Raw genomic sequence first — 16,328 nt, 5'->3', positions numbered from 1 at the left:
CTGGGGAGTTTGTGAGAAACCCACTCCCCTGTCCAGGAGCACATTCTGAGTCTGATCTGCAGTCTGGGCTAAGGAATAAAGGTGCTGATGAGCCACCCCCTGCTCTGCAAACCTCCTGTAACCATCAACTGTTCCAGTGCAAATCAGAGTGAGTCCAGAGCAGGCATTCACACTAAACCAAGAGCAATGGAAGACTCTGCCTTGGCTCTCCCCTGCCCTCCCTGGAGTGCCAGTGCTGCAATCCACAGGGAAAGGGAAGAGCAGGGTGCACATCAGACTTCAGATGTTGCTGTCTCCCTCCTTCAAGGGAGAACTGAGTCAGCCTGGACATTAAAAATGGAGAAGCAGCTTATGGCTGTTCTTAGAGGTCTAGTTAGACTACCAAAACTTCTAAATACAATCAATAAAGGCAAACACTGCTGAGCTGAGCGAGTCCTTCGCCACCTCCGTGTTCTGACCTGCTGCCCTGCCCAAACGTCTCCAAGAGTTACCAAGAGTGCTGTGGGATTCACTTGCTTCAGTTTGTATTCAGAACGTACAAAGTTGACAACTTAAAGCTTTATTGTAGTTTGCAATAATATAAACAAGTGCTGAAATTCAGTCAATGTCCATTTCTGGAAGCTTCTTCTCGGTGGCTGTGGGGGCAGAGCCCTGCTCGGGGGGCTGGGTCCCGCTCCCGGCGTCCCCCTGCCCATCCAATGGTCCGTTGGGTTCCGTCGGCTTCTGCTCCTCCTTCGGCAGCTCCACCTTGGGTTTGGGTTTGTTCACTATGGGGTTACAAATACTTGCCAATTCCTAGAGAACACAGAAATAACACATCCTTAGAAATTGTTTTATCTCCCACAGTTGAACTTTTAACTTTTGAAACCACTGTTGGGAATACTCCAGTTAAGGGCTGATGTTCCCTGGTACTTTTGCGATTTCTCACCTCAGAGTTTTCTGAGAGTAATAAACACAAGAACTCATGGAAATACGGTGAGTTATGTAGAAAAAAACTTACTTTTGCTTTAGACTGTATTTCTTTTGCTTTTATAACTGGGTCCAAAGTAAGACTCCTCTTGTTCTGAAGGTTGAGGTTGTTGTTCATCCACTCCATGGCTTCATTGGTGCTCTTCTCCACCTTTGCCACGTCTGCTTCATCAAGATGTTCATACAGTTCATCCTGCAACACCCACACAGGAGCAGCTGTGTCAGTGTTTGAGCACAAACTGCATTCTGATTTCCTCAAAACTTAGCTTCAAAATACTAAAAGACCATTTAGCAAAGAGCTGTTGTGGTTAACAAAACAACAGAACTGATCACCCACAGCTCGGTAACCAGAGACTGAAGATCTCCTGCTGCTGGCATTTTGCCTCCATGAGGAAATCAACACCTGATTAAAAAGGGACCAAGATGTGCAAGGCCCAAAATCCACTTCTGAAAATCTATTAAACATCAAGAACTCATAAGCTCACTGGGAGCTTGCACCAGATTTTTTTCTGAAGCAGGTTACCTAAAATTCAGAAAATGTTTGTACAATTTGCTTGCATTTTTCAGAAATTAACTGTGAAAATACCTTTGCTTTGAATGCATGAACAGCTTTCATGTACTGCTGGATTTGCTTCCCCAAGTCCTCAAATGCTTTTGGTCTTTCCTCTGATTCTTGGAATCTTGCCTGAATAGGCTGACCCAGAGTCTGAAACAAAGCACAACAGGTATCAAAACTCATGGAGCATCACTGAGGGACCCTCAAGGTTTGACAGGATACATCAACTTTCCTGAACTCCTTGGAACTCTGACTCTTCCCTCAACTGACAGCAAAGACTGAGCCTCCCTCAGCCCTGTTGTTACAGGTCTGTTGGAGACCTACTCCCCACACACAATGCACAGCAGGCTGTTGTTATCTCAGAATCAGCAGACCGCCACACAGCTCCTGGCTGGAACAAAGTTCTCCAGCTTTGGTAAATTCCCATGGGAATGTAAAAACCACTCACCTTCAGTTCTGCCAATTTATCAATGTATATTTGTTTGGGCTGGTCTTCACCATCTTCATAAAGCCAATTTTCTGTATCTTCTAGCTTCAGTGTGAAGCTATTGCGATCCTGCAGACACGCACACAAAACAGGCAGGTGACATCATTTATTAGGTGACAAATGGCATTAAATGGTACCTGGAACCTTTCTGGAAGGCTTGTATTTTTAGAATATAAAGAACTCTGTCTGGAACTCTTTATCCTATTTTAGTGAAAAATAAGAAATAAAATATTCTTCTGTAGAGCTTTGTGGTGGATTCCAGGCCCACGGAAGAGCCATGTGTGACAGCCACATTTCAGATCAAATACTGTCACATCAAAGGATTTTTTGTCCCCCGCACGCTTTCATTGTCACTACATGAGCAAGCCTGAGAACAGAGGGAAACTTTTCTTTTGCAAAGGTACCATAAATGTCACCTGGCATGTCCTAGTTTGGGCTCTGCAGACACCTGGCTGGCAAAGCTCCATTGCAGTCAATGGAGATGCAGCCAGGTGCTCAAAGACTCATCCCTAGAAGCAGAGTTAAATCCATTACCCACCAAGCTCCTTCAGTACAACAGGGAAAGCTGACTAATAATGCCAAGAGATTTTTAGGCAACTAGTTCAGATACAGGTGCCCACATATAGTAGATTATCATCAGAGCCAGAAAGGTTACAATTATTTCTTCAATTTAAAGTTTGAATATGTGACTTATATGTGATAGAGGTCAAGAGTTACTAAATCCAACTGCTGATTGTACCACAATGTATCAGGACAGTTGAGCAACAATACTCACATCCTCACTGACAAATTTCTCATAAACACCACAGAGTTTGTCTCTCATTTCATACACGTACTCCTCCACTGCATTCTTGGCATCATTCCTCTCCTTCTCCAGCTTATCCTGCATTATCATCTTACCCTGTGAACAAAGTGTCAAATCAATTGGCTAAAAAGCTCATTTAACATTTATTTCCAGCACACCTTGTTAGCAAAGGCTCAAACCAGATCAAGATTTTGCAAAACTGTGATTTATAGAACACAGCACATGACTGAACACTGATTTCAGTTTTGGTGTGATGTCCAATACCGCACAGGACAATCCTCCTCCAGCTGAGGAACCTCCACCCTGTACCTGCAGGTGATAGTGGAGGTTTTCTGCAGAACAGCCTTTTGAGAGTGACAGTTCCCCTGGCCAGGAGCAATGAATGTATTCTGCCTCCACGGGGCACTGTTGCTCACCTCAGACTTCTAACTGCTTGTTTTATTCGTTTTAATCCTTTCCTTGACATTCCTTAACCATTTTAATGAAAAACAGTATTTCTGGAGACCAACAGGCGACATTTTTAGCTTGGGCAGGAAGAGTTTACCTCGTTCTCAATGAACAAGTTGAGCATGTCCTTCCCTATCTGCCACACCAGCTGGTTCTCAATGGGAAGGTCCACTGTGGTCGTCTTCACTTTGGCCTTCTTGGCCTGAGGTGGCTGATCCACTTTCTTGTCCTTTGAGTCAGCCTGACAAGTCTGCATTAAAATAGAATTACATTCACAGTAAAAACAACATCAACACTCAATTCAAAGGGAGCAGTCAAGATTTACATCAGAAAAACTGAGTTAGCACCTCAACAGGAGAACCAAGCACTCCCTGCCATTCTGACACCTCAGCTGCTGAAGCCTGAGACAATTAATGCAGACAATTAATAAACTGACCTTTTCTGGGCACTCTACATTCATAGGGGATGGTGCTCATGGCAGAAACCTGTTCTAGTATTCAAGTTATTGAAAACTAGATGATTATTTTCTTCCCTGAACAGGAGAGTTCCCCCATTTTACCAGTACCAGGTCACCTGACAGGTCTGCAGTTATCAATGCCATTTGTGTCCTTTCTAAAGCTCTAATCACAATAGATCACCAGTGCACTGAAAAAAAAGTTCAGCTTCCAGAACTATGACAAAGCCAGCAGATGTGCTCACACTCCTCACAAATCTCATGAAAATAAAGTCTCAAATGCTCCTCTTACCTCCATTTCTTCAGACTCTGCCTTATTTTCAGGCTGGGTTTGCTGCTGCTCTTCAGCCTTTTGCTGCTCCTCGTCTACTTGCATCTTCTGAAATTCAGAGAGATCCAGTTTCACACATCAAACAAACACAGATCATTGCTTCAGTTCCTAGGCTGATCCCTTAACACCTCTAATGCTCTTTAGGCAAAACAAACAGAATGAAAACTGCAGGAATAAATTATGAGCTCCCAGTCTTTGCTCAAGCAAGCCACAGCTCCATCATTAAGAATTTGATCTACACCTCAAGTCCTGGTTTCAAGAGATCTGTCACTGGTGTAACATACTACAACGAGTACTCAGTCTCAGATTTCAGCTGTGGGCATGTCTAGTAAATCCTTACACAGGCCTGAGCCCCTGGCCAGCTGTGCTTCCTGGGCATTCTGAGCAGCTGGGAGCAGTGAGTCTGTTACCTCTTCCTCCTTCGCGTGCTGATCCGTCTCCATTGGCTCCTCATTCTCATCAGATTTATGAACCTCCACCAGAGATGCACTTGAAACACTGAAAATGCCATGGATATTTATTCTGACTTTGACTTTCACTTTGGAACTGGATCCATCTGTTTGAGGAGTGACCTTCTGAACCAAGAAGTGAGCTAAAGAGAGAGAAAAAAACCAAACACTTTTGATTGACCTCAGTTCTGAATGCAAAGCAAACCCCAACTGCTGCTGACACAGCTCACTGCAATGTGCTCAGGGAATGTTAAAACCTACTCAAGTTGGACAACCCAGATTTTTTACTCAGCAATGCTGGGGCACAGCTATTGGGAATTCTTTATGTCAAACCTGGTGTTACTTTTATCAGAGCAAAAGACTGCACAACTCTCAGTGTGGCTCTTCCACGTTTGCTCCAATATTAGGATGCTCTTTTTGCCCATAAACTTTATGCTACTCCACCTATTTTACTGAAAATTCGTTTGAAATGTTGTCCTGAGAGCATTTGCAGTAGGCTGCATGTCCAGACTACATAATTAGACAGAAAAGGCTTGAAACACAGAAAATATTTTAAGTACAAAATGGTGCTAACCTATAGCAGGGTCTGGGTAAGGCAGCTCCTTGGGGGAACTGTAGTAGGCCTCCAGAGTGAAGGGCTCCTTCCTGTAGAAAGTGAGGACCTTGGAAAAGGGAGCAGGGTGGTTCTTGGGGAAGACCTCACAGTCACTGCAAGAGAAAACACAGCCTGTGTTCAGTGTGACAACACAGCAGGTTAAGGTAACAATACATTTCTAGATGCTCTTAGGGAAAAAGCTTCCTTAAGAAGTGACAAGACTGTCCTGATCTTTCCTGTGTTAAGTAACACAACAGCCATGCAGGAAGTACCAAACTGCCACTCAACCTTGATTTTGTTTTCTGCCATCATTAACTTCAGAAGTATCAAAACTGGAAGTGTTAAATAGGCACTTAACCCTGGAAATACCCTGTTCTAAGGGCATTTACCTACATTTGTTATTTACTCTAACCATCACCAGTAATTTTAAGCTGTAACATGCAAGAAGATTGTACTGGTTGTACCTCAGGTCTTCCCCTGCTGGTGAATTCCATCGCAAAGAGATGGGGTACGGTATCAAATCAGTGATAGAAAACTCTCTCACTTTGAAAGCCGGGGACAAAATTGCACACTGCAAGAGCACAAAAGCCACATTACAGATGTTCAGACTTTAGGTGAACAAGCATTTCATTCAGCAAGTAGCTATTGATGCTGCTTAATATTCTCACAGCAAGAGCAAACAGCACTTTTTACCTGCAGTGCACAGCCTCGTGCCACAGCCTCATCTGCATTCAGGGTCGTACTGACTTCTTTGCCAAAAAATTTACTGATCTTATCTTTGACAGCAGGAATTCTTGTGGTACCACCAACTATCTCTACTGCATAAATATCCTCCTTCTTCAACCCTAGAAAGGAGTCAGATAATAGATGAAATGTTCTTTCACATTAATACACCGACATCACAAACCAGAAGTTTTCATTGACCAACTTTAGGCTAAGTTTCTAAGCAGTGAAAATTTCAGCTCTTAGCTTGAATGAGAAAGTTTTTTCATCTTGCAACTCCTAAGCACAAAACTGTTGTTTGTGGTAAACCCTTGTGTCCAAGGCTGGCTCCTGTCTGCATGCAGAGCAGCCCCCCACACAGCCCCACTTACTGGCTTGCTCCAGCACGCTGCGAAGGGGCGGCTCCACTCTTGCCAGGAGTCCTTCACACATCTCTAAAAATTTGCTTCTGTTGGAAGAATCCATAAACAAAGCTCCAGCACACCATAAGCAACATTGCAAACAGGATGCCCAAACTGAAGGAATGCCACTTTCACTGTGTATTGCAGGGTTTTCTCTGCCCCAGTCCTAGCTTTATACTTTATTATGCTCTCCCAGACAAAACCTGGTTCCAGTAACCCTGGCATCCTTTCAACATTCCCAGCCCTCCCTCCTAACTCAAGGCCACTGACCAGGCTCTAAACACTTTAATTTCCAGCAGCATTCCTGCACATGTTGTTCTTTGATTTCTAACCTCCCTTCAGCCCTACGAGTTGACACTTCATACCAAGTTTTTAACTGCCTGAAGGGCACTCTGAAGTGTCCCATTGTAGAGCAGACAGAGTTACCTGTTCATGGTTCCAGACACATCTATGTCATTCATGAAGCACTCTATGTTCATGGGCAAGTCAGAGGCATTGGCACTCATCAGCTTCTTCAGCCTCTCACACTCCTGGTACAGCCTCAGCAGTGCTCGGATCTTGGACTTGATGTCCAGTTTATATTTCTTCCCAAACTCCTCACAAAAGTATTCCACCAACACCTCATCAAACTTCCTGCCTCCAAGGGTTGTATCGAATGCTGTAGCAAGAACCTTAAAGGAAGGGAACCCTTCAGTACCAGTACAGTGTGCCATTACCCAATGAAAGCAATGAGCAGTTCACATCAAAGCAGTGTTTTGTTTCAAATATAGTTCAACTCTAAGTCAAAGAAATCAGCCTTCCTGGAATGAGGTGACAATTGCTTTAAAAGGAATTTAGGGAGATTGGGCAGGACTTAGCAACACAATCTGTTCCACAGGTTGTGCTGGGAGCAGATCTCTGTTCCAAATTCTGCTTAGCCACTGTCAGTTTGAGTCATATCCCAGTTTAATATTTGATGCCTCCTAAGGGTGGAACATGCTTATCCAAAGCTAAAAATAAAACAGGAAGAAAATAAATTATATTAACTCTTAAAACAGGTGCTCCTTTTTGATGAAGGAATTATCTGCAAAGAACACCTGTAGTCCACCCACCTCAGCTCATTCTGCTCTGTTAACACACCAGGAATTTATTTTTTTAGGAACAGAAATCATTACCCTCAATACCCCTTCAGATGGCTTTGTCTCTACACTGGCTAACAGCCCTGCACTCTGGGCACCAAAGCATCCTTTCCACACTGCCATGGCTTCCAAGTTTAAAAAACAAATCCAAGAGAAACACAAAGGTTACATTTCCTCACATAAATAAAATTTTGAGAAAATGAATGTTGTCAGAACATTTCTCTGCATTTCACTACCTCATGCTTTAAATTCTGCATCTGTTTCTCCGGCCAATAATGAGAAAGGTATTGTAACTGTGAAGTCCAGATTGTAATAATTAACAATAATAATAAAATGCCAGTAAGAAACGTTAGTGTTTGCTGCAAAACAGCAATGCTTTGGCAGTGTACACTCACAAATACACTGTCATCTGCTGAGCGTCCACTGGCAGCTTAAAGCAATCAGCAATGTTTCTTCATTGTACATAAGCACCACAGTGAGGGTTCAGAAACAATGTCTGTCACTTACACCACTGCAGGAATTCCTGCTTCAACACCAGATCTCATGACTGAACTAGAGTATTTTTCTGAAAGCAGCACAGTCAGATATGATAATTTCTGAATAAACCATTTAATCCAGGTTTTTTATTCTTTGCCAGAGTCTGCTGATTAAGGCATGTTTGCTTCCTCCACACACTGCTCAAAAGCTCTCTAGTTCCCTACCCTACTTTTTGCTCCAGACAAAGTGCAATTTTAAGAACAAGAATTGAGCTGTGTGGACGCCCCTCTGTGAAGCCAGGCAGGCTTGCCTGCCACAGTCCATGGGTGTGCTGATGAATGTTATACAGATAATCAAAATGGATGTGTAACAGCTTGTTTACTTTCAGTTTGCCTTTGTTGAATGCACAAACAGAAACTTGATATGCAGAATGCCCCATGTCCACAAAAACAACGTTCCGTGGCTTTTCTTCCAAGGCAGGCAGGTCTGGCTTATAGATCCCATATGCAAGTGCAACTACAGAAATAAAAGTATAGTTAGGACACAGAGGTTTGTAATTATCAAGAAATAAGTGGTAATCAGGAATCAACATTAGCATTTCATTGTGCTCCTCAAGCTACAGACATTGAATAAACAGAATTCTCAATGCTAAAGAAACACAGACAAACATTAAACACTATCACCCCTCCCTCAGCTGCATTGACACAGATATTTACCAAATATTGTTATGTCTTTGTAAAGCAATAAAAAACAGACTCAAATTTAAGAAACTTTCTGATCAACTCATCTATTCCAAGTGTATACAACCAGCTGTAATTCCAGAAAGCAAGGCTCACTGGCAGAATAAAAGCCTTTTCATGTAGTAAAACTGCAACACTGAGTGAGGGACAGGAAGAATTACCTGCAGTTGTTTCATTGATTAGTCTCAGACAGTTGAGACCAGCAATCTGAGTAGCATCCATCACAGATCTCCTTTCTGCATCTGTGTAGAAACAAGGAACCTGCAAGGAGGTCAGAGAGCCAATATTAACATTATTAACATTTCCAGGAGCCACCTTCAGGAAACAGTTACAAGGATGGACAGGACAGTGAGCTCATGGAGCACAGGCCTTCTCCAAATGCAGTGCTCATTCCAGTTGCAACAGAAGAAAAAAATACATAAAGACAAAGTTTTTTTTTCTATTCCATATGATAAGCCACTCATTTCTGGAGCACATAATCAGAAAATAGGAATCAAATATTATTTATGCTGCTAATCAGCAGCATTTTAAGACCATTAATAATGTAAGTCTAATTTCCAAGAGGTGTAAGATTCAGTTTCAACAGAAAAGAAAGATACCTGGACATTCAAGTTTACTGGCCAATTGAATCAGATTTAATTTAATGCTGCAGCCATCTCACTTCACACAGTAACTAAGTTCTGTGTGTTTTGCTGGATTCCATACTTACAGAAACAACACAGTCAACCACGGGCTTCTTAAGCGCATTCTCAGCAGTCTCCTTTAATTTGGTCAGAAGCATTCCTGTCACCTGCTCAATTGTAAAGTTTCTTTCTTCTTCCATATACATGGCCTTCAAATAAAAATTGTGCACACTCATTACACTGCAGTGGAACCCATGCACCATCCCCATTATCAGCCTTTTATTCCCTTCCCTATTAAGGCTTTCCATTCAAAAGAGAACACAAACCACAGTGAGCAGATTCAAAACAGAGAAATAAAAGGAAACTTTATCAGTTTCCTCCTCTGGCTCCTCAAACATGCCAGACTTACCCTGATGCCAGTTGAGCCTGTTGGCAGCTGGACAAGTTCATAGGCAAGGCTTGCTTTTTCAGCTTGAACAAAGGGATCTGAGAATGCACGACCATGAAATCTTTTAAAACTTTGTACTGTATTCTTTGCATTTGAAATAACCTAGAGGAAAAGAAATCTTTAATACAACGTGGCAGGGGAACATCTGAATTTCAAACAGAAGACAGACTTTTGTTCTCATGCTTCTCCCACCAGAGTATTTTTGTCATTTGTATCTTAACAGCATCTGGGCAGGTGCTGGGAGGCAACTTCCCTCTGGTTGCTCAGGGAACCTACAGCAATTTGAGATGGAAAATAAAATGTACACTAAAAACTGAGCCAAGTCTATAAAATATTGATTACAACCACACTCAAATTTCATAGTGCACATGTAGGAAACTCTTTAGAACTGTCAGCAAAATCTCTTTCCCACTTACCTGTTCTCTACCCTCTACCTTTCTACAATCAGTGATTGCCCAAACACAACAAGCACATGGATGTAAACTCCAGCTCAGGTTCATCACATGCACATGACACTCAACATACAGATATTCTCACAAAAGACCTCTCACAAGGACCTGCTCATGAAACTTTAGGAGGTCCCCTAAAATGATGCTGTCACCTTGACTTAACTGACAAAAGATAGACTGACTTTCATTACCAGCAGAGATCAGCACAGAGAAGTGAAAGCCCATCCCAGCTGGCTTCACATGGCACAAGTGAAGGGAATTCTGTCACTGACACCAGAGCGAGGCAGGCACTGAAAACCACAGGCACTGAGAGAGCAGACAGGCACTGTTCCACAGAGCATTACCTGGGATCTGGGCTCAGGCAGGTTCTACTTCCTAAGTAACTTGGGCTGGATGTCTCTAAGTTTAGTCTGTGCAGGACACACACATCTCTACAGGGCTCTGCACCAATGGATTTCGTTAAGCTAAGCAGACTCAATTCCAGAAAAAACAGCTGTGTTTGGTTTAGTATAGTTGTGCTGTTCTTGAATAACATGGCTGTGTCCAGGGATTTTTGTATTTTAGGTAAAAAATCTTCAAACATTTCTAGGCTTTTTAGGCTAAGAAAAAACAACTGTTTGACTAGTCACTTCCTGTAGAAGACTTGAAAAAAATAAATCATCTTTTATAGGGGTTACGTACACAGCAACATAAAATCTGATACAGCAAGACCCAAATATCATGAGTAGGACAAATCTCCTTAACTTCTTCCCAATCCTTAAATTACATTTACCTGCCGACAGCAACAGAAACTCAAGACTATGGGCAAGAACACCCAAGAGAGATATTTAGGTTGCAATTCAGCCACAAAGGGTCAAGAAAGCTCTATCTATTTACACTCAAATATGCTTCCTTTCTGCCAAAACCATGCACTTAATGGAATTCTATAGAATAGAGTCACGTAATTAAAAGCCATCATAAAGCACAGGGACTGGAACAAACTAGGGCAGGGTGAAGCACCACTTGTGAATTTAGGTTCACAACTTGAGAAAAAAATTAGTAGTTATGAGAATTTCTTAAGAGGCACAGCTTTATCTTGTACGCTTCATTATGTGCAAGGATCAACCCTGAGATTTCCCTGCCAGATGACAAAGCAGCAGCCCATGGTGAACAGCTGAGAGCAGCTCAGCTGTTCACTGGTTAGAGAGGCACAGCAGCTCAGGGACATCTGTTATCTGCAGTGACAAACCCCACAGTGGTGCTCTGAAGTGTTCTACCCAAACCCCACACTCACCTGGCTCTTAGCTGCAGCACCAATGGAGCGATTCTTGGGCCCGAAGGATATACAGGCTCTGCAAGGAAGAGTGAGCTCAGTCAGTGACTCTACAGCTGCACATCAACTGCACATCTTCTGGGTAAAAATACTGATACTGTCTGGAAGGTCACTGTAATTAATATGATTTGGTCCATTAAAACCGTTGGTCACTCGCTGCAATCTGTGCATGGAAGGTTCTGTGGATTCTGGGAAAACAGGCACTATAACTGCATTTAAACCAGCAAGAGCCCTCCCTGCAGCACAGCCTAACCCAGACTCACCCATGCTCCTCTAAGCTTCCCGCCTGAGCACTGACTGGGCAGAGCCTTACCTCAGTAACTGCCCGTGTGTGTGATGCACTCAGGGATAAGCTGGTAGCTATAACACAGGAAACATTCGACTGTTCAGCACACAAACACGAGGTAAATCAGGTGTTACAGAAATCATTCCTACATGTCTGTAGCAGATGCTAACTAAGCTTTCCAGGTTTAAGGCAAACCCTTCAAGGGCAAAAAGAAACTACCTGCAGAGAAAGATTGGTCTTTCAGAGTTTCATCTGTGCCCACTGAAACAACATGGGACACAGAAAGAGAAATTATCTTTTATTCCCCCCTGCTTTGTGACAGCCTGCAGTTCTGAATAGAGAAATTCTCTTTTTAGGAGAAATTCCTCAGCTGATTAAGCCTCTTGATTTACATATTTAACAAACTGTAGGAGCCCTAACAAAACAAAATCCAACCCTCTAATCCAAGTTGTTCATACCACTGAGGTAAACTTGGTGGGGGGAGCCCTGCCATTAGGTAAGCAGTTCTTTACTGCTCACACAACATGCCAACTAAGTCTAATTAAGCTGCTCTCCATGCAGCAGGTTAAGAATCTGCTTTACAGCAGGGTGATGCCACAGGGCTGCTACAGAAAACATTCCAGCTCAGCCTGAGGTTTGGAACTGGGTGTTCCAAGCAGAAACTAACCAAAACCAACCCGAAGGCTGGAGTGACACAATTGCAATGGGTTTGTATCTCCTTCCAATTTATAAACAACTTCACAAATGCCACAAGGCCTACCCTAAAGTATGTGCTGCAACAGAATTAACATTTCTGAATAAATCTGCAGCTGTTTGAAACAACTATTCGTGACATTAGTAAAAAAAAAAAACAAACAAAAAAACAACTAAGTTTGTGCTCTGCAGACCCTCAGGCCCACACCAATGGAACAGGAGGTAAAAACCTAATGAGCCCAGAGCAGGGAGCTGGTTATTCATTTACTCTGGTCTCCTGAAAGGAATTAAGACATGAATTGTGCCCTTCTCTTGGAAAAAAAAAATCCAGCTACTTCACTGCTGAATTTACAAATCAAGATCCCCTCACTAACACAAACGCACAAATTTAGATGAGAGCCCTGGCAGGGACCCAGCACAGAAGTGAGTGAAACTAGGAAGAAGGAGGGAGAGAAGGAAGAATTTTCAACCAGTCTCATTCCCCAATCAGTTCACAAGAACCAGTAAACTCATGAAATACAAATTACACTATTACACAATTTCTCGGAGCTGAAAAACTAACCAGTGCAGTTTAAGTAAAAATATTCACAGTGAAGGTCATCAGAGGTCTAATGAAACAACTTCAGAAAGTTAAAATCTCTGCTTCACATACCTGGAGGCACCTCCTCACCCTCCCACCCACTGCCACTTCCCCTGTCCCCTGACAGTTCATGTCTCCTGCACTGATAATCAGCACCAGCTCCAGAACGTCAATTGCAATGATTTCATTTAACTCAAGGCCCTTCATTCCTACAGAAATAATTAAACTATCTTATTTTTTCCTCTCAGTTTCCACTACCTTTCTCTCTACCACTTTTCCATGTCCAAAGACAAACACATTTTGCACAGCTTTGGAATGTACAAGTTCAAATTTTACAGCACTCCAGAAGAATCCAAGTACGAGAGCTGAAGGCAGATTCTGTGGGAGTGTCATCTGTGCCACTGAACTCAGCCCAATGCACTCAGTGGGGTTTACTGTAATAATACAAATTATTTCAATAACACACACAAAAACACAGTGTTTAACCCTGACCATGAGCCAGTGCCTGAGGAAACCTGTCACTACACCTTGCATGACTTCCCCACTGTAACAACTGCTCAGCACTGACTTTTTGAACCAGGCTTCTGATTCCAAGTCACTTAAAAACCATGCAGTAGTTCTTTTAATAGAAGGGTCTGCTTGCAGAATGCTTTTCTGCATTCCCTCAGAACACTACCTGGAGATTAAGCCCTGCTAAAACCCTCTCATTTGCATTTTGCTCATATTTTCCAATTTCACTTCAGGCTCCCATAACTGAATTATTTCCCAAGAGATGCACCATGTCAGATATTTTATTTAGCACACCTCCTTCAACAAGAGAGATTTGTGCTCACATCTCAAATATACAGATGTATTTATCAGCAGAACTTCAACTCCCTGAGGGCCAAATACCTACAGCTATTAGAACCCAGCTCCGATCCTCTCTACATACAGTATTTTCCCAGTACATCTAACCTTTAAATTTCCACGTTATTGAGAACACTTAAGAGATCTTTAGATACTTGGGCACACATGCTGAATTCAAAATTTCCTTCTCCATTTATTCACTGCTTAGAGACAGGAGCAAGCAAACAGTGATGCATGGTCTAATGAGAAGCAAGGTCACTCTGGGCTTTCTTGAGGTGATGCGAGGGATCTAAAACAGCCCAAACATCGAGGATGATGCAGCTGTCTCATCAAGACAGCCACTTCAGGATCTGCTCAAATAAAGCCACACTGCAACAGAGGGGAACTCCAGAAACAGTTTTAGGGCTAGAATATACTGACCACATTGTACCATGGAATCATGGATTGGGAGGGACCTTAAAGCTCATCCAGGCCCCCTGCCATGGGCAGAGACATCCCCCACTATGCCAAGCTTCATGCAACCTGGCCTTGGGCACTGCCAGGGATCCAGGGGCAGACCCAGCTTCTCTGGGCACCCTGTGCCAGAGCCTCCCCATCCTCACAAGGCAAAATTTCTTCCCAATATGCAATCCAGACCTCCTCTGTGTCAGTTTTGAAGCCATTCCCCTTGTCCTGGCACTGTAAGCTGCTGAGCAGCTTTCCAAACTCTAATCCCAGGACAAGCCATGGCTCACACCAAGCCCGGCACCAGCCCAGCCCAGCTCAGCCCTCCCTGGTCCTTCTGTGCTGGGACCGCAGGGGAATGACAGCCGTGCTCCCAGAACACGGCGTACGAACACACAGGGAATTAAGGTCTGGCACTTCCAGCAGCCAGGGATGCTTTTCTCTACACTCACAGCCCCCGTCCTTCTAATCCCAAGGGCAGAGCCCCGCCTCGGGGGGGACAAACCGGCCGCACTGCACCGAAAGGCTGGGGCAGCTGGGGCTGCTCAGCCTGGCAATGAGAAGCTTGTGCGGACACCTCGGAGCGTCTTGCAGCGTCTCAGGGGGCTACAAGGAAGCCGAAGAGGGACTCTGTATCAGGAACCGGACTGACAGCACAAGGGGGAACGGCTTCAGACTGAAAGAAGGGAAATTTAAATTAGATGCAGGGCAGAAATTCTTCCCTATGAGGATCAGGAGGCACTGGCACAGATTGCCCACAAAAACTGTGGCTGCCCCATCCCTAGAAGTATTCGAGGTCAGGCTGGACGGGGTTTGGGGCAACCTAGGATGGTGGAAGGGGTCCCTGCCCATGGCAGAGGGGTAGAACTGTATGGGCTTTAAGGTCCCTTCCACCCCCTTAGCATCCTATGATTCTGTGATTCTACGAAAGGCAGCTGAGCGGGGCTCCCGAAGCCCCCTCCGTGCCTGCCGCGCTTTCACCGCATCTCCACAAGCACTTTATACCTCCGCTCCTCCCGGCCCCGCCACTTCCCTCCCTCCCCGGCCCCGCCACGCCGGGCCCCGCGGGCGCCTTGCCGCGGCCTCAGCGTGGCTCCCGGGCTCACTCACGGCGTGCAGCGGTCGCTGTACTCGTTGGCGACAGTCTCGATGCCGCCGGCGCGGGCCACAGCCACGTAGCAGCTCTGGAAGCCCAGGTCGATGCCCACCACGGACATGGCGGCGGCGCTGAGGGGGGAGCGCGGTACCGGCAATTCTCGAAAGATCCCGTCGGGCCGCGGCCGCGCCGGCGCTGAGGACGGCCGAGATCTCGCGAGAGGGCGGGGCGCGCGGCGGGGCTGAGGGCGGGCGCTCTGGGCGGGCTCTGAGTGCGCTCGGCGCCTTCTCCTTTGCCAAAGTTCTTTCCTTGCGTCAGGAATGGCAGAAAAAGGCCATAAAGGTACAACTTGGCAGCACTGCAAAGGTCGCTGAGTTGTTGCCCTCAGTCCGAAGCGGTCGGTGCCACAGAAGAGTTGTTTAGTGAAACTTTTTGCTTGCCCGGGGGTGTAAGGACCTGAGGGTGGCAGATGTGGTGGATGGGAACAGCGCACACACCATGAGATGTAATGATTATACAAGTACAGTCTCTGGAAACACAGTTTTTGCAAAAAAGGACTTCAACGCCTCCTTAGAATTTTTCATTTGCGATTCAGACATCACTGGAAACGTCCAAGGCCAGGCTGGGCAGGATTTGGGGCACCTGAGAGAGCAGAAGGAGTCCCTGCCCATGGCGGGGCTGGAATGAGGTGAGCTTTAGGGTCCTTAAAACACAAACCGTTCTGGAATTCATGTTCGGATTATTCCTGAATTTCAGGGATTGGTGGATTCATCCTAACGCAAACCTAACCCCTAACCTTGATACTTACGTCTGTGAGTTTCGTGAAACTGAATGTTTAGGAATACTTTTAATTCCATGATGAAACACGCCAAAAACTGTGTGGCAGTGCAGTGTGTCACCAACAGTGCATTACCAAGGCCCCGGTGCTGTATTTACACGGCTGCTGCTTGTGTCAGTGACACAGAACACACACCCGCAGACACTCACTGGTGCAGGCAG

At 44.6% G+C, this 16,328-nt stretch overlaps 1 protein-coding gene across 1 annotated transcript; it reads right to left on the bottom strand.

Moving 5' to 3' along the window:
• Window positions 1-546: 546 nt before the first annotated feature.
• Window positions 547-15,526, bottom strand: HSPA4 (heat shock protein family A (Hsp70) member 4). The gene is made up of 19 exons (XM_030957312.1): window positions 15,344-15,526; window positions 11,346-11,403; window positions 9,585-9,725; window positions 9,262-9,384; window positions 8,714-8,813; window positions 8,195-8,328; window positions 6,644-6,888; window positions 6,188-6,264; window positions 5,787-5,938; window positions 5,558-5,664; window positions 5,073-5,206; window positions 4,460-4,641; window positions 4,011-4,097; window positions 3,362-3,514; window positions 2,788-2,913; window positions 1,974-2,081; window positions 1,556-1,675; window positions 1,001-1,162; window positions 547-795 (listed from the first exon to the last, which is right to left on the bottom strand). The coding sequence occupies exons 1-19, from the start codon at window positions 15,448-15,450 to the stop codon at window positions 598-600; spliced, it is 2,514 nt and encodes an 837-aa protein (XP_030813172.1). The 5' UTR covers window positions 15,451-15,526; the 3' UTR covers window positions 547-597.
• Window positions 15,527-16,328: the final 802 nt, after the last annotated feature.

This window comes from Camarhynchus parvulus, chromosome 13 (genome assembly GCF_901933205.1).
Source record: "Camarhynchus parvulus chromosome 13, STF_HiC, whole genome shotgun sequence".
NCBI classification, from domain to species: domain Eukaryota; kingdom Metazoa; phylum Chordata; class Aves; order Passeriformes; family Thraupidae; genus Camarhynchus; species Camarhynchus parvulus.
This window is presented reverse-complemented; position numbering and strand designations above follow the sequence as displayed.

Bases quoted from the DNA above. Each gene is read 5' to 3' on its own strand.
- HSPA4 (XM_030957312.1), bottom strand. From the start codon at position 15,450: ATGTCCGTGGTGGGCATCGACCTGGGCTTCCAGAGCTGCTACGTGGCT. The intron at 8,329-8,713 runs GTAATTCTTCCT...TTATTTCTGTAG, and splicing joins AATCAATGAAACAACTGCAG to TTGCACTTGCATATGGGATC. The intron at 3,515-4,010 runs GTAAGAGGAGCA...ATTTTAATGCAG, and splicing joins CAGAGTCTGAAGAAATGGAG to ACTTGTCAGGCTGACTCAAA.